Source organism: Lepidochelys olivacea, assembly GCF_965140295.1.
Source record: "Lepidochelys olivacea isolate rLepOli2 genome assembly, chromosome: 10".
In the NCBI taxonomy this organism is placed as follows: Eukaryota; Metazoa; Chordata; order Testudines; family Cheloniidae; genus Lepidochelys; species Lepidochelys olivacea.
This window is the reverse complement of record NC_140420.1, coordinates 17,328,279-17,341,815: the sequence shown is the minus strand read 5'-3', so window position 1 is coordinate 17,341,815 and position 13,537 is coordinate 17,328,279. Positions and strand designations below refer to the sequence as shown.

Here is a 13,537-nt window from a genome sequence, read left to right as displayed (position 1 = left end):
CCCAGTCTCTATGCAAGCCTAAGTTAATTGTATCCAGTTTGCAAATTAATTCCAATTCAGCAGTCTCTCGTTGGAGTCTGTTTTTGAAGTTTTTTTGTTGAAGAATTGCAACTTTTAGGTCTGTAATCGAGTGACCAGAGAGATTGAAGTGTTCTCCAACTGGTTTTTGAATGTTATAATTCTTGACGTCTGATTTGTGTCCATTTATTCTTTTACGTAGAGACTGTCCAGTTTGACCAATGTACATGGCAGAGGGGCATTGCTGGCACATGATGGCATATATCACATTGGTAGATGTGCAGGTGAACGAGCCTCTGATAGTGTGGCTGATGTGATTAGGCCCTATGATGGTGTCCCCTGAATAGATATGTGGACACAGTTGGCAACGGGCTTTGTTGCAAGGATAGGTTCCTGGGTTAGTGGTTCTGTTATGTGGTGTGTGGTTGCTGGTGAGTATTTGCTTCAGGTTGGGGGGCTGTCTGTAAGCATAGAGAGACTATTATACTGATATCTAATTGAAACCTAATTAGTTCACCTATAAAATAAGTTTTTAAAAAAGACAATTCAATCTTACAAAATGGGAAAGCTATAAGTAAACCCATGTTAGAAGGATTTCATTATTGAGATGATCAATTAGAGAAGAGACAGATGGGGGTGGGAGAATGTGGTTTGCCAAATGTAGACCTCACTTGTAACTTGGGAGTCCTAGATTTAGAACAAAAGTTGAAACTCTAGCATCTGAGTTTCTTTTGGCACCAGCAGAACAAATTCCAAGCTGCAGAACATTTTCTCTTTGATTCTGCTATTGTCCTAAATCGGGGTGAGCCTTTTGGGGCTCTCCAAATCCCCCATTCCTCACCATATACCTTGGAACTGCACACGTTCCTCTGGAGAATACCTATAAGGCAGGGGAATGATTTGCCCCAAAGAAACTTTTTGATAACACAATTCTCCACAATACTTGTATCCCCCGCCCCCCAAGCGCAACCCCCACAGCTCCTATTGACCAAGAACCAAGGCCAATTGGAGCTGCAGGGGCAGTGCCTGTGGGCGGGGCAGCACGCAGTAGAGCCGCCTGGCCGCACCTCCACTTAGGAGCCAGAGAGGAGACATGCTGCTGCTTCTGGGAGCTGCTTGAGGTAAGTCCCACCTGGAGCCTGCATCCCTGAGCCGCTCCCCAGCGCCCCAATCCCCTACCCCAGCCCTGATCCCCCTCCCGCCTGCCGAAGCCCTAGGTCTCAGCCCAGAGCACCCTCCTGCACCCCAAACCCCTCATCCTCAGCCCCACCCCAGAGCCTGCACCCCCAGCCGGAGCCCTCATGCCCCCCACTCCCACCCCAGCCCGGAGCCCCCTCCCACACCCTGAACTCCTCATTTATGGCCGCACCCTGGAGCCCGCACCCCGAGCCAGAGCTCTCACCCCCTCCCACACCCCAACCCCAATTTTGTGAGCATTCATGGCCCGCCATACCCAGATGTGGCCCTCTGGCCAAAAAGTTTGCTCACCCCTGCCCTATGTGTAGGAGCAGGAGGGGAGACACGCTGCTGCTTCTGGAAGCCGCGCAGCGCGACCCTCGACCCTGCTCCCTGGCTGGAGCGCCGGAGCAGGGCAAGCCCCAGATCCTGCTCCCAAGCAAGAGCTTGAGGGCCAGATTAAAACGGCTGGCGGGCCACATGCGGCCCGCGGGCCATGGTTTGCCCACCCCTGTCCTAGATGAAGAGAAAGAATAACCTTCAAAGAAGAAGAGTAACTGATTATATATCACAGACATCCTCTTTGTTAGAAAGCCATGTCTTTGAAATCTAAATGTCCCATATGAGCAAGGAGAATTGTTTATCCACAATACTTGTGTTATCAAAAAGTTTCTTTGGGGCAAATCATTCCCCTGCCTTATAGGTATTCTCTAGAGGAACTTGTGCAGTTCCAAGATATTGGGTGAGGAATGGGGGATTTGGAGAGCCCACAAAGGGGTACTTAGCCTCCATGCACCGTGGTTTCCCGTTTTGCACGGTCTCATTGTGCACTGATGCTGCAAAGTGGCTTTATAGGTGGGGCTGAGAATCTGCCCTTTTATGAATTTGTAAATACTCATACTGGCTTGGCACTGACATCATAGAGGATAGACCACCCCTGAGTCTGGAGCAGTGACAAAGGGTTTTCCCGCCACTCCACCACGTGGAGCACAGTCCTTCCTTCTCCTACGTTTGCCATGTACTCCAGTGAGACAAGGATCAGACCCTTGGCCTAGATCTTGTAACTGATTTGTAGTACTTTGGTCCATCAATATTTGTTTTTTTCTGGCAACTCTCAATATAAAGTTTGTATAAATAATTTCATTGCAGGTCAAAAGCCCTTCAAAGAATATTCTACTGAGATGTTTATATAATCTAAACCAAGAACTGTGACAAGGTTTTTGTGCCATGAAGTTTTTACTTAAACTCCAGATTTTTAACTCTATTTGGACCCCAAAGTCACCTTGTAGATTCTTCAGCAAACATTGCCGAGGATTTGCTCCTCAAAATATCTCTGGCAATGAATCACCGAGCCTCTATAAAGAGTTGCCAGAGCACTTTAATTTTGCAAGTGACATTTTGGACAAATGGAGTCAAATGGAAAAGGTAACATGTTTTGTCTCCTTAGTTCCAACATTTTCTTTCATTTCTGTCTGGTGTTATATCATGTTATAGATACCGGTTCCAAAACATATGATCTCTGTGATGATCCTTTCATAGTAGATATTAACTATTTTGCTGCTATAAGATACTTTCAAGGGTGTCAGGTAAATAACTGAGCTGTTTGGGAAAACTTTTGTCCCAAGTTTTCCATCTGAAAAATGTTGTTTTGATTAAACCAAAAATTTTCACAAAATCATATCAATTTTGATAAAATTCCCATTAAAATTAAAATAAAAAGTTTCATTTTGGAAAATTTCATTTTGAAAAAAATTGAAATTTAATTTCTAAATTTAATTTTTATTTTGATTTTATGCAGTCTAGTTTTAGCTGTGTCAGTCCCACGACATTAGAGAAACAAGGTGGGTGAGATAAGATCTTTTATTGGACCAGCTTCTGTTTGTGATAGAGAAAGTTTGTCTCTCTCAAAAACAGAAGTTGGTCCAATAAAAGATCTTATCTCACCCACCATGTCTCTCTTTTTTGATTTTGTCATTTTATATTACATCTATTAATTTTACATTAATACACAGTATCTTATATTATGCACTACTACTGCTCACATGCTGTCATTCAGAATGAAAACAAATTACAAAATGTTGAAATGTGCTATGAAATGGAAATTCCAAATTTCAACCAGCTCTAGTGAATAGTCAAAATACCATTAAGAGTATTTGCTGCTTCACATGCAACATGTGATCATATTTAGGATCAGGGCATAAGTAGAAAAGACTAAGAAGGGAAATATTATTAGTCCCATTTTATTGATAGAGAATTAAAACACAGAGAGATTAAATGACTTGCCCAAGGTCACAACAGAAGTTTGTTGCAGAGCTGGGAAATAAACCTACATTATCTTCTTCATCCCAATCCTCTGATTTAAACGCAAGGCCAGCCTTCTGCTCCTGGGCCCTGCTTCAGGAAAGCATCTCTATTCAGGAAAGCACTTACATCCCATTTAAGTCAAATGGCTGAAAATTAAGCATGTATTTAAGAGCTTTCCTGGATTCGTGCTTTACCCCCAGATTCTGCAAACATTGACACACATGCTTAACTTTTCACATGGGAGGTAGTGAAATCAGTGGGACCATCATGTTCTTAAAGTTATGCACGTGCCTAAGTGCTTTTCAGGATCACAGTCAATAACTGAAATCAATTAAAGCATTCAGAAAATATCTGAATTCAGTATTTTTATCAGGGGATAATATTTAAGAGCAGTAATATATTTAGCTATTTTACATAAAAATAGATACACAGAGAACTTAGGTTTAAAAATGTTAAAGGCATAAATAATTGTATGTTTTCAATAAGAGGGGCTAAAGCCATCAGAATTTATGTTAGAAACTTTTTTTGTGCTCTCACTAAGCCTAATCCTGCAGTTATTGACAGTCTTATCCTCCCAGGGAGTCCGTGATTGTGCCTGCCGTACATTTTCACCTATGTATGTTACTTGTAATGGTCTGTTTAAAGAATGGTTATATTCCTCATTAACTTCTCAGTGTATGACATGCAATTTTATATGATGATCATTTCTTGTTTACCAGTAAGAGAACTATGGGCTCATCCCACTGCTATGCTGAGTACAGTAGTTCTAAGTACTACTGTAATAGAAATAACAATCGTCTTCTTCTTCATTATGTGTTCTGGGCCATGTTTAAAGGAAGCAGAATAAGGACCTTGTACACTTGGAGTTATACTAATAACGGAAAGAGCTCAACAGTTCTTTTCCCATAACGATGATTGTAATCTATGGCAAAACATGTCCAGAGATAAACCTTCCCAGAGGCTGGCCTAAACCTGTACATTTCATACGGTAACAAGGCATTGTTATGCATAGCTTGGGCAGCTCAGAAGAAGAGACGCAAATTCTCCAATGTACTTGATTAACAAGCACATATTAGATTTCGGATATAAGCCCACAAGTCTATAAATACTTACACACATGCTTACCTTTAACCAAAGGGTTAGTCCTGCTGAAGTCAAAGAGACTGCACTTCTGCTTGAAGTTAAACAATTGTGTGTTTGAAGCATTGGGTCTCCTCCTGATTGTTGCATTATTTATACATTTTCCTACTTTCTTGTCTTTGCCAGAATGGAGAGAGAGCCTCCTCCATCCCAGCCCTCTGGTGGGTAGGTGATCAAGGCAACGAGGTAAGGTGGGGTTTTGAGGAGCTGGGATTTCTATCCAGGAAAGCAGCCAATGTACTCTCTGATGCATGTGGTCTGAAAAAGGAAGACAGAGTTATAGTGATGCTACCCCGGATACCAGAATGGTGGTTGATAACAGTGGGCTGCATGAGAACAGGTCAGTACCAAGAATAATAAATGACTGAATTTATTTGTATTTCAGTAATACTTATAGACCCCAACTGAACTGAAGGTCCCATTAAACTAGGCACTGTACCAACAGAGCAAGAAACAGTCCCTGTCCTGAGATTAGTCTAAGGCCCCAGTACTTTAAAGATTTATGCGCTTAACTTTGCACACTGTGACCTGTCCCATTGAAGCCAAAGGGAATGCTTAGAGTGTGTAAAGTTGAGCATGTGAGTAAGTTTTTGATGGATCAGTGTCTGAGTAGAAAAGATGGACAAAGGAAATATTGCAGTGTTGTAGCCAGGTTGGTCCCAGGATATTAGAGAGACAAGGTGGGTGAATGTGACAGGGTACAGTCTGGACTGTTGAACCACTGTGTCCCCTAAATTCTCTAGCCTGGGGTTTTTTTTACACTGCTTTGCTTTTTTCTGGCCTGTTCATGTTCATGTAAAATCACTCCCAGCTAAGTTACATGAATGCTCTGGCCAGCCACTCATGAATTAAATACAGAAAACATCCACAAATTCCCAGTCCCAGCCTTGTCCCCCAGAAATGTGCGTCTTGTACTGCTCAGTACCAAACTGAACAATGCAAGCTCATATGAAGTCTGTCATTTCATCAGTGGAAAATAATATGCACCATCTTTGTTATCCCAAATGGAGTTTCCCACATACTTTAATCCAAGCACACAGTTAAAATAAAACAAGAAGATAAGTTAATTAACTACAGAAAGATAGATTTTAAGTGATTACAAGTGATGATGCATAAAAGTCAGGATTGGTTACAAAAGAAATAAAGGAGTAAAACACAAGCTAATACCTCACTTAACAAGCTAAGTGAACTTAAAAGCAAAAAGGTTTTGTCTCACCATATGTTTACAGCAGTCTTTACTGGCTGATAAGCCCCCTTCCACCCTTCCCCCAGGTCAATAATGCTTTCTTTGTCTTTTGAGCATTGTAGCTGCTGTGAGTAGAGATGGGGGTAGAGAGAGGTGATTTGTATTGTGGGTGTCCTCCATTCTTATACCTTTCTCCCCTCTTTGAGGATTATCTCCAGCGGGGGTTCAGGCAACAGCCAGTCTGTTTACATGGAAACTCCAGCCATTTTGATTGCCAATATGTAAAGTTCTCACTCACACCCTTGTTCCTGTCAAAGAATAATCACTTAACTCATGCCTGGTCTACACTGGGGGGGATCGATCTAAGTTATTCAACTTCAGCTACGTAAATAACATAGCTGAAGTCGACTTACTTAGATCTACTCACCGTGGTGTCTTCACTGCAGTGAGTCGACAGCTGACGCTCCGCTGTCGACTCTGCCTATACCTCTCGCTCCAGTGAAGTACCGGAGTTGATGGGAGAGTGCTTGGCGGTCGATTTATTGTGTCTAGACTAGACACGATAAATTGACCCCCCCACTAGATCGATCGCTGCCCACTGATCCGGCGGGTAGTATAGACAAGCCCTGACTTTCTTGATACCTGGCTGAGGTGCCGGTCTGTCTTTCTCTCTGAAAAACTGGTTTCAGCCTGCTTTTCTGACTCTGGAGCATGTTACAGCAATGATATATGGTATACTCTTAGCCCTGGTCTACACTAGGACTTTAGGTCGAATTTAGCAGCATTAAATCAATGTAAACCTGCACCCGTCCACACGATGAAGCCCTTTATTTCGACTTAAAGGGCTCTTAAAATCGATTTCCTTACTCCACCCCTGACAAGTGGATTAGCGCTTAAATCGGCCTTGCTGGCTCGAATTTGGGGTACTGTGGACACAATTCGACGGTATTGGCCTCTGGGAGCTATCCCAGAGTGCTCCATTGTGACCGCTCTGGACAGCACTCTCAACTCAGATGCACTGGCCAGGTAGACAGGAAAAGAACCGCGAACTTTTGAATCTCATTTCCTGTTTGGCCAGTGTGGCAAGCTGCAGGTGACCATGCAGAGCTCATCAGCAGAGGTGACCATGATGGAGTCCCAGAATCACAAAAGAGCTCCAGCATGGACCGAACGGGAGGTACGGGATCTGATCGCTGTTTGGGGAGAGGAATCCGTGCTATCAGAACTCCGTTCCAGTTTTCGAAATGCCAAAACCTTTGTGAAAATCTCCCAGGGCATGAAGGACAGAGGCCATAACAGGGACCCGAAGCAGTGCCGTGTGAAACTGAAGGAGCTGAGGCAATCCTACCAGAAAACCAGAGAGGCGAACAGCCGCTCCGGGTCAGAGCCCCAAACATGCCACTTCTATGATGAGCTGCATGCCATTTTAGGGGGTTCAGCCACCACTACCCCAGCCGTGTTGTTTGACTCCTTCAATGGAGATGGAGGCAATACGGAAGCAGGTTTTGGGGATGAAGAAGATGAGGAGGAGGAGGAGGAGGTTGTAGATAGCTCACAGCAAGCAAGCAGAGAAACCGGTTTTCCCGACAGCCAGGAACTGTTTCTCACCCTGGACCTGGAGCCAGTACCCCCCGAACCCACCCAAGGCTGCCTCCTGGACCCAGCAGGCAGAGAAGGGACCTCTGGTGAGTGTACCTTTTAAAATACTATACATGGTTTAAAAGCAAGCATGTGAAAGGATTACTTTGCCCTGACCTTCGCGGTTCTCCTGGATGTACTCCCAAAGCCTTTGCAAAAGGTTTCTGGGGAGGGCAGCCTTATTGCATCCTTCATGGTAGGACACTTTACCACTCCAGGCCAGTAACACGTACTCGGGAATCATTGTACAACAAAGCATTGCAGTGTATGTTTGCTGGCGTTCAAACAACATCTGTTCTTTATCTCTCTGTGTTATCCTCAGGAGAGTGAGATATAATTCATGGTCACCTGGTTGAAATAGAGTGCTTTTCTTCAGGGGACACTCAGAGGAGCCCATTCCTGCTGGGCTGTTTGCCTGTGGCTAAACAGAAATGTTCCCCACTGTTAGCCACAGGGAGGGGGGAAGGTTGAGGGGGTAGCCACGCGGTGGGGGGAGGCAAAATGCGACCTTGTAATGAAAGCACATGTGCTATGTATGTATTGTTAACAGCAAGGTTTACCCTGAAAGAGTGTAGCCACTGTTTTATAAAATGTGTCTTTTTAAATACCGCTGTCCCTTTTTTTTTCTCCACCAGCTGCATGTGTTTCAAGGATCACAGGATCTTCTCCTTCCCAGAGGCTAGTGAAGCTTAGAAAAAAAAAAAACGCACTCGCGATGAAATGTTCTCCGAGCTCATGCTGTCCTCCCACACTGACAGAGCACAGACGAATGCGTGGAGGCAAATAATGTCAGAGTGCAGGAAAGCACAAAATGACCAGGAGGAGAGGTGGTGGGCTGAAGAGAGTAAGTGGCGGGCTGAAGAGAGTAAGTGGCGGGCTGAAGACAGGGCTGAAGCTCAAATGTGGCGGCAGCGTGATGAGAGGAGGCAGGATTCAATGCTGAGGCTGCTGGAGGACCAAACCAGTATGCTCCAGTGTATGGTTGAGCTGCAGCAAAGGCAGCTGGAGCACAGACTGCCACTACAGCCCCTGTGTAACCAGTTGCCCTCCTCCCCAAGTTCCATAGCCTCCACACCCAGACGCCCAAGAACGCGGTGGGGGGGCCTCTGGCCAACCAACCACTCCACCACAGAGGATTGCCCAAAAAAAAGAAGGTTGTCATTCAATAAATTTTAAAGTTGTAAACTTTTAAAGTGCTGTGTGGCATTTTCCTTCCCTCCTCCACACCCCTCCTGGGTTACCTTGGTAGTCATCCCCCTATTTGTGTGATGAATGAATAAAGAATGCATGAATGTGAAGCAACAATGACTTTATTGCCTCTGCAAGCGGTGATTGAAGGGAGGAGGGGCGGGTGGTTAGCTTACAGGGAAGTAGAGTGAACCAAGGGGCGGGGGGTTTCAAGGAGAAACAAACAGAACTTTCACACCGTAGCCTGGCCAGTCATGAAACTGGTTTTCAAAGCTTCTCTGATACGTACCACGCCCTCCTGTGCTCTTCTAACCGCCCTGGTGTCTGGCTGCGCGTAACCAGCAGCCAGGCGATTTGCCTCAACCTCCCACCCCGCCATAAACATCTCCCCCTTACTCTCACAGATATTGAGGAGCACACAGCAAGTAGTAGTAACAGTGGGAATATTGGTTTCGCTGCGGTCTAAGTGAGTCAGTAAACTGCGCCAGCGCACCTTTAAACGTCCAAATGCACATTCTACCACCATTCTGCACTTGCTCAGCCTGTAGTTGAACAGCTCCTGACTACTGTCCAGGCTGCCTGTGTACGGCTTCATGAGCCATGGCATTAAGGGGTAGGCTGGGTCCCCAAGGATACATATAGGCATTTCAACATCCCCAACAGTTATTTTCTGGTCTGGGAAGAAAGTCCCTTCCTGCAGCTTTTGAAACAGACCAGAGTTCCTGAAGATGCGAGCGTCATGTACCTTTCCCGGCCATCCCACATTGATGTTGGTGAAATGTCCCTTGTGATCCACCGGAGCTTGCAGCACTATCGAAAAGTACCCCTTGCGGTTTATGTACTCGCCGGCTTGGTGCTCCGGTGCCAAGATAGGGATATGGGTTCCGTCTATGGCCCCACCACAGTTAGGGAATCCCATTGCAGCAAAGCCATCCACTATGACCTGCACATTTCCCAGGGTCACCACCCTTGATATCAGCAGATCTTTGATTGCGTGGGCTACTTGCATCACAGCAGCCCCCACAGTAGATTTGCCCACTCCAAATTGATTCCCAACTGACCAATAGCTGTCTGGCGTTGCAAGCTTCCACAGGGCTATCGCCACTCGCTTCTCAACTGTGAGGGCTGCTCTCATCTTGGTATTCATGCGCCTCAGGGCAGAGGAAAGCAAGTCACAAAGTTCCATGAAAGTGCCCTTACGCATGCAAAAGTTTCGCAGCCACTGGGAATCGTCCCAGACCTGCAACATTATGCGGTCCCACCAGTCTGTGCTTGTTTCCCGAGCCCAGAATTGGCGTTCCACAGCATGAATCTGCCCCATTAGCACCATGATGCATGCATTGGCAGGGCCCAGGCTTTCAGAGAAATCTGTGTCCATGTCCTGATCACTCACGTGACCGCGCTGACGTTGCCTCCTCGCCCGGTATCGATTTGCTCTGGGTGCTGCATATACTGCTGGATAATGTGTGTGGTGTTTAATGTGCTCCTAATTGCCAAAGTGAGCTGAGCGGCCTCCATGCTTGCCTTGGTATGGCGTCCGCACAGAAAAAAGGAGCGGAATGATTGTCTGCCGTTGCTCTGACGGAGGGAGGGGCGACTGACGACACGGCTTACAGGGTTGGCTTCAGGGAGCTAAAATCAACAAAGGGGGTGGCTTTACATCAAGGAGTATTTCAGGCAGGACTTCACGGAGGGTTCCAATAAGAAATGGTGCACCTAAGTTATTGTTCTTATTGGAACAAGGAGGTTAGCCTGGCCTCTGATTGATACATGGCTAGATTTACCTCTCTGCACCTTCTCTGTGAGTGACTGCAGTGTGACCTAGAGGAATGAGTCCCCTAGACAGGGGAGGAGGCAAATGAGTACAAAACAAATCTGGTCTATTTCTTGTTTTGATCCACTCCATCTATCTTTTACATCTTTGGCTGGCAGCAGATGGTGCAGAAGGACTGCATGCCATCCACATCTCATGGCTGCTCGGCAGAAGATGGTACAGTACGACTGCTAGCAATCCGTATCGCCTGCCTGCTCACCATAAGACGGTTCAATGGGACTGACTGCAGGACTAAAGAGAATGACCTGGTCAAGTCACTCCAAATTTAGTCCCTGTGCCCATCTCTGCCCAGGCGCTCCCAGCCGACGTGGCCAGGAGCACCTTGGACACGACGAGGACGGCTACCAGTCGTACTGCACCGTCTGCTGCCAGAAGGCAATGGGTTGCTGCTACTGTGTAGCAATGCTGTACCGCATCTGCCAGCACCCAGGAGACATAGGGTGACGGTTACCTGAGCGGGCTCCATGCTTGCCGTGGTATGGCGTCTGCACAAGTAACTCAGGAAAAAAGGTGCAAAATGATTGTCTGCCATTGCTTTCACGGAGGGAGGGAGGGAACGGGGGCCTGACAATATGTATCTAGAACCACCCGCGACAATGTTTTAGCCCCATCAGGCATTGGGATCTCAACCCAGAATTCCAATGGGCAGTGGAGACTGCGGGAACTGTGGGATAGCTATCCACAGTGCAATGCTCCGGAAGTCGACTCTAGCCTCGGTACTGTGGAAGCACTCCGCCGAGTTAATGCACTTAATGCACTTAGAGCATTTTCTGTGGGGACACACACACTCAAATATATAAAACCGATTTCTAAAAAAACGACTTCTATAAATTCGACCTTATTCCTTAGTGTAGACATACCCTAATAACTTTATATACAATGTTGATATACATATTTTACCAGGACAATAATGTTCAGCAGATTATGACATTTCAAATTATACCTCACAAGGCATACTTTGTACAAAATTTATCACAGTCTTGTAAAAGTGATGAACATAATAGTATAGACCATCGCAGTGAAATGATATATTTTATTGAACCATCTCTGCTGGTGAGAGAGACAAGCTTTCAAGTTTACCTGTAGCTGAAGAAGAGCTCTCTGTAAGCTCAGAAGCTTGTCCCTTTTTCTAACAGAAGTTGGTCCAATACAAGATACTATCTCACCCACCTTGTCACTCTAAAGGAAGTGTTGTTATTTCCATTTTACAGATAGGGATCTAAGGATATGTCTACACTACGAAATTAGGTCGAATTTATAGAAGTCGGTTTTTTTGAAATCGGTTTTATATATTCGAGTGTGTGTGTCCCCACAGAAAATGCTCTAAGTGCATTAAGTGCATTAACTCGGCGGAGCGCTTCCACAGTACCGAGGCAAGCGTCGACTTCTGGAGCGTTGCACTGTGGGTAGCTATCCCACAGTTCCCGCAGTCTCCGCTGCCCATTGGAATTCTGGGTTGATATCCCAATGCCTGATGGGGCTAAAACATTGTCGCGGGTGGTTCTGGGTACATATCGTCAGGACCCCGTTCCCACCCTCCCTCCCCCCGTGAAAGCAAGGGCAGACAATCATTTCGCGCCTTTTTTGTCTGCTGCCAGCCAAAGATGTAAAGGATCGATGGAGTGGGTCAGAACGAGACATAGACCAGATTTGTTTTGGACTCATTTTCCTCCTCCCCTGTCTAGATCACACTGCAGTCAGTCACAGAGAAGGCGCAGCGAGGTTAATCTAGCCATGTATCAATCAGAGGCCAGGCTAACTTCCTTGTTCCAATAACAACGATAACTTTGGTGCACCATTTCTTATTGGAACCCTCCGTGCAGTCCTGCCTGAAATACTCCTTGATGTACAGGCACACCCTTTGTTGATTTTAGCTCCCTGAAGCCAACCCTGTAAGCCGTGTCGTCAGTCGCCCCTCCCTCCGTCAGAGCAACGGCAGACAATCGTTCCGCGCCTTCTTTCTGTGCGGACGCCATACCCAGGCAAGCATGGAGGCCGCTCAGCTCATTTTGGCAATTAGGAGCACATCAACCACCACACGCATTATCCAGCAGTATATGCAGCACCAGAACATGGCAACGCGATACCGGGCGAGGAGGCGACGTCAGCGCGGTCCCGTGAGTGATCAGGACATGGACACAGATTTCTCTGAAAGCATGGGCCCTGACAATGCATGCATCATGGTGCTAATGGGGCAGGTTCATGCTGTGGAACGCCGATTCTGGGCTCGGGAAACAAGCACAGACTGGTGGGACCGCATAGTGTTGCAGGTCTGGGACGATTCCCAGTGGCTGCGAAACTTTCGCATGCGTAAGGGCACTTTCATGGAACTTTGTGACTTGCTTTCCCCTGCCCTGAAGCGCATGAATACCAGGATGAGAGCAGCCCTCACAGTTGAGAAGCGAGTGGCGATAGCCCTGTGGAAGCTTGCAACGCCAGACAGCTACCGGTCAGTTGGGAATCAATTTGGAGTGGGCAAATCTACTGTGGGGCTGCTGTGATGCAAGTAGCTCACGCAATCAAAGATCTGCTGATATCAAGGGTAGTGACCCTGGGAAATGTGCAGGTCATAGTGGATGGCTTTGCTGCAATGGGATTCCCTAACTGTGGTGGGGCTATAGACGGAACCTATATCCCTATCTTGGCACCAGAGCACCAAGCCGCCGAGTACATAAACCGCAAGGGGTACTTTTCGATAGTGCTGCAAGCTCTGGTGGATCACAAGGGACGTTTCACCAACATCAATGTGGGATGGCCGGGAAAGGTGCATGACGCTCGCATCTTCAGGAACTCTGGTCTGTTTCAAAAGCTGCAGGAAGGGACTTTCTTCCCAGACCAGAAAATAACTGTTGGGGATGTTGAAATGCCTATATGTATCCTTGGGGACCCAGCCTACCCCTTAATGCCATGGCTCATGAAGCCGTACACAGGCAGCCTGGACAGTAGTCAGGAGCTGTTCAACTACAGGCTGAGCAAGTGCAGAATGGTGGTAGAATGTGCATTTGGACGTTTAAAGGCGCGCTGGCGCAGTTTACTGACTCGCTTAGACCTCA

At 46.5% G+C, this 13,537-nt stretch overlaps 2 protein-coding genes and 1 long non-coding RNA gene across 3 annotated transcripts in view; 1 reads left to right on the top strand and 2 right to left on the bottom strand.

Annotated features, from left to right (window-relative positions):
- The window catches only part of PDILT (protein disulfide isomerase like, testis expressed), a gene marked incomplete at its 5' end in the record, with an annotated part of 102,247 nt that extends 97,490 nt beyond the window's left edge, over positions 1–4,757 (bottom strand). Inside the window, one exon of the mRNA XM_084641571.1 lies at positions 4,624–4,757. The remainder of the gene's footprint in view (positions 1–4,623) is intronic.
- LOC311527508 (acyl-coenzyme A synthetase ACSM4, mitochondrial-like) overlaps positions 1–13,537 on the top strand; it is a 29,517-nt gene that overhangs the window by 622 nt on the left and 15,358 nt on the right. Inside the window, exons 2-3 of the mRNA XM_084641568.1 lie at positions 2,344–2,619; positions 4,765–4,978. Coding sequence (XP_084497694.1) covers positions 2,422–2,619; positions 4,765–4,978 — 412 coding nt within the window. The 5' untranslated portion in view covers positions 2,344–2,421. The remainder of the gene's footprint in view (positions 1–2,343; positions 2,620–4,764; positions 4,979–13,537) is intronic.
- The window catches only part of LOC311527512, a 44,709-nt gene continuing 35,978 nt past the window's right edge, over positions 4,807–13,537 (bottom strand). The window contains exon 3 of the long non-coding RNA XR_014713354.1: positions 4,807–4,896. This is a non-coding gene — a long non-coding RNA (uncharacterized lncRNA). The remainder of the gene's footprint in view (positions 4,897–13,537) is intronic.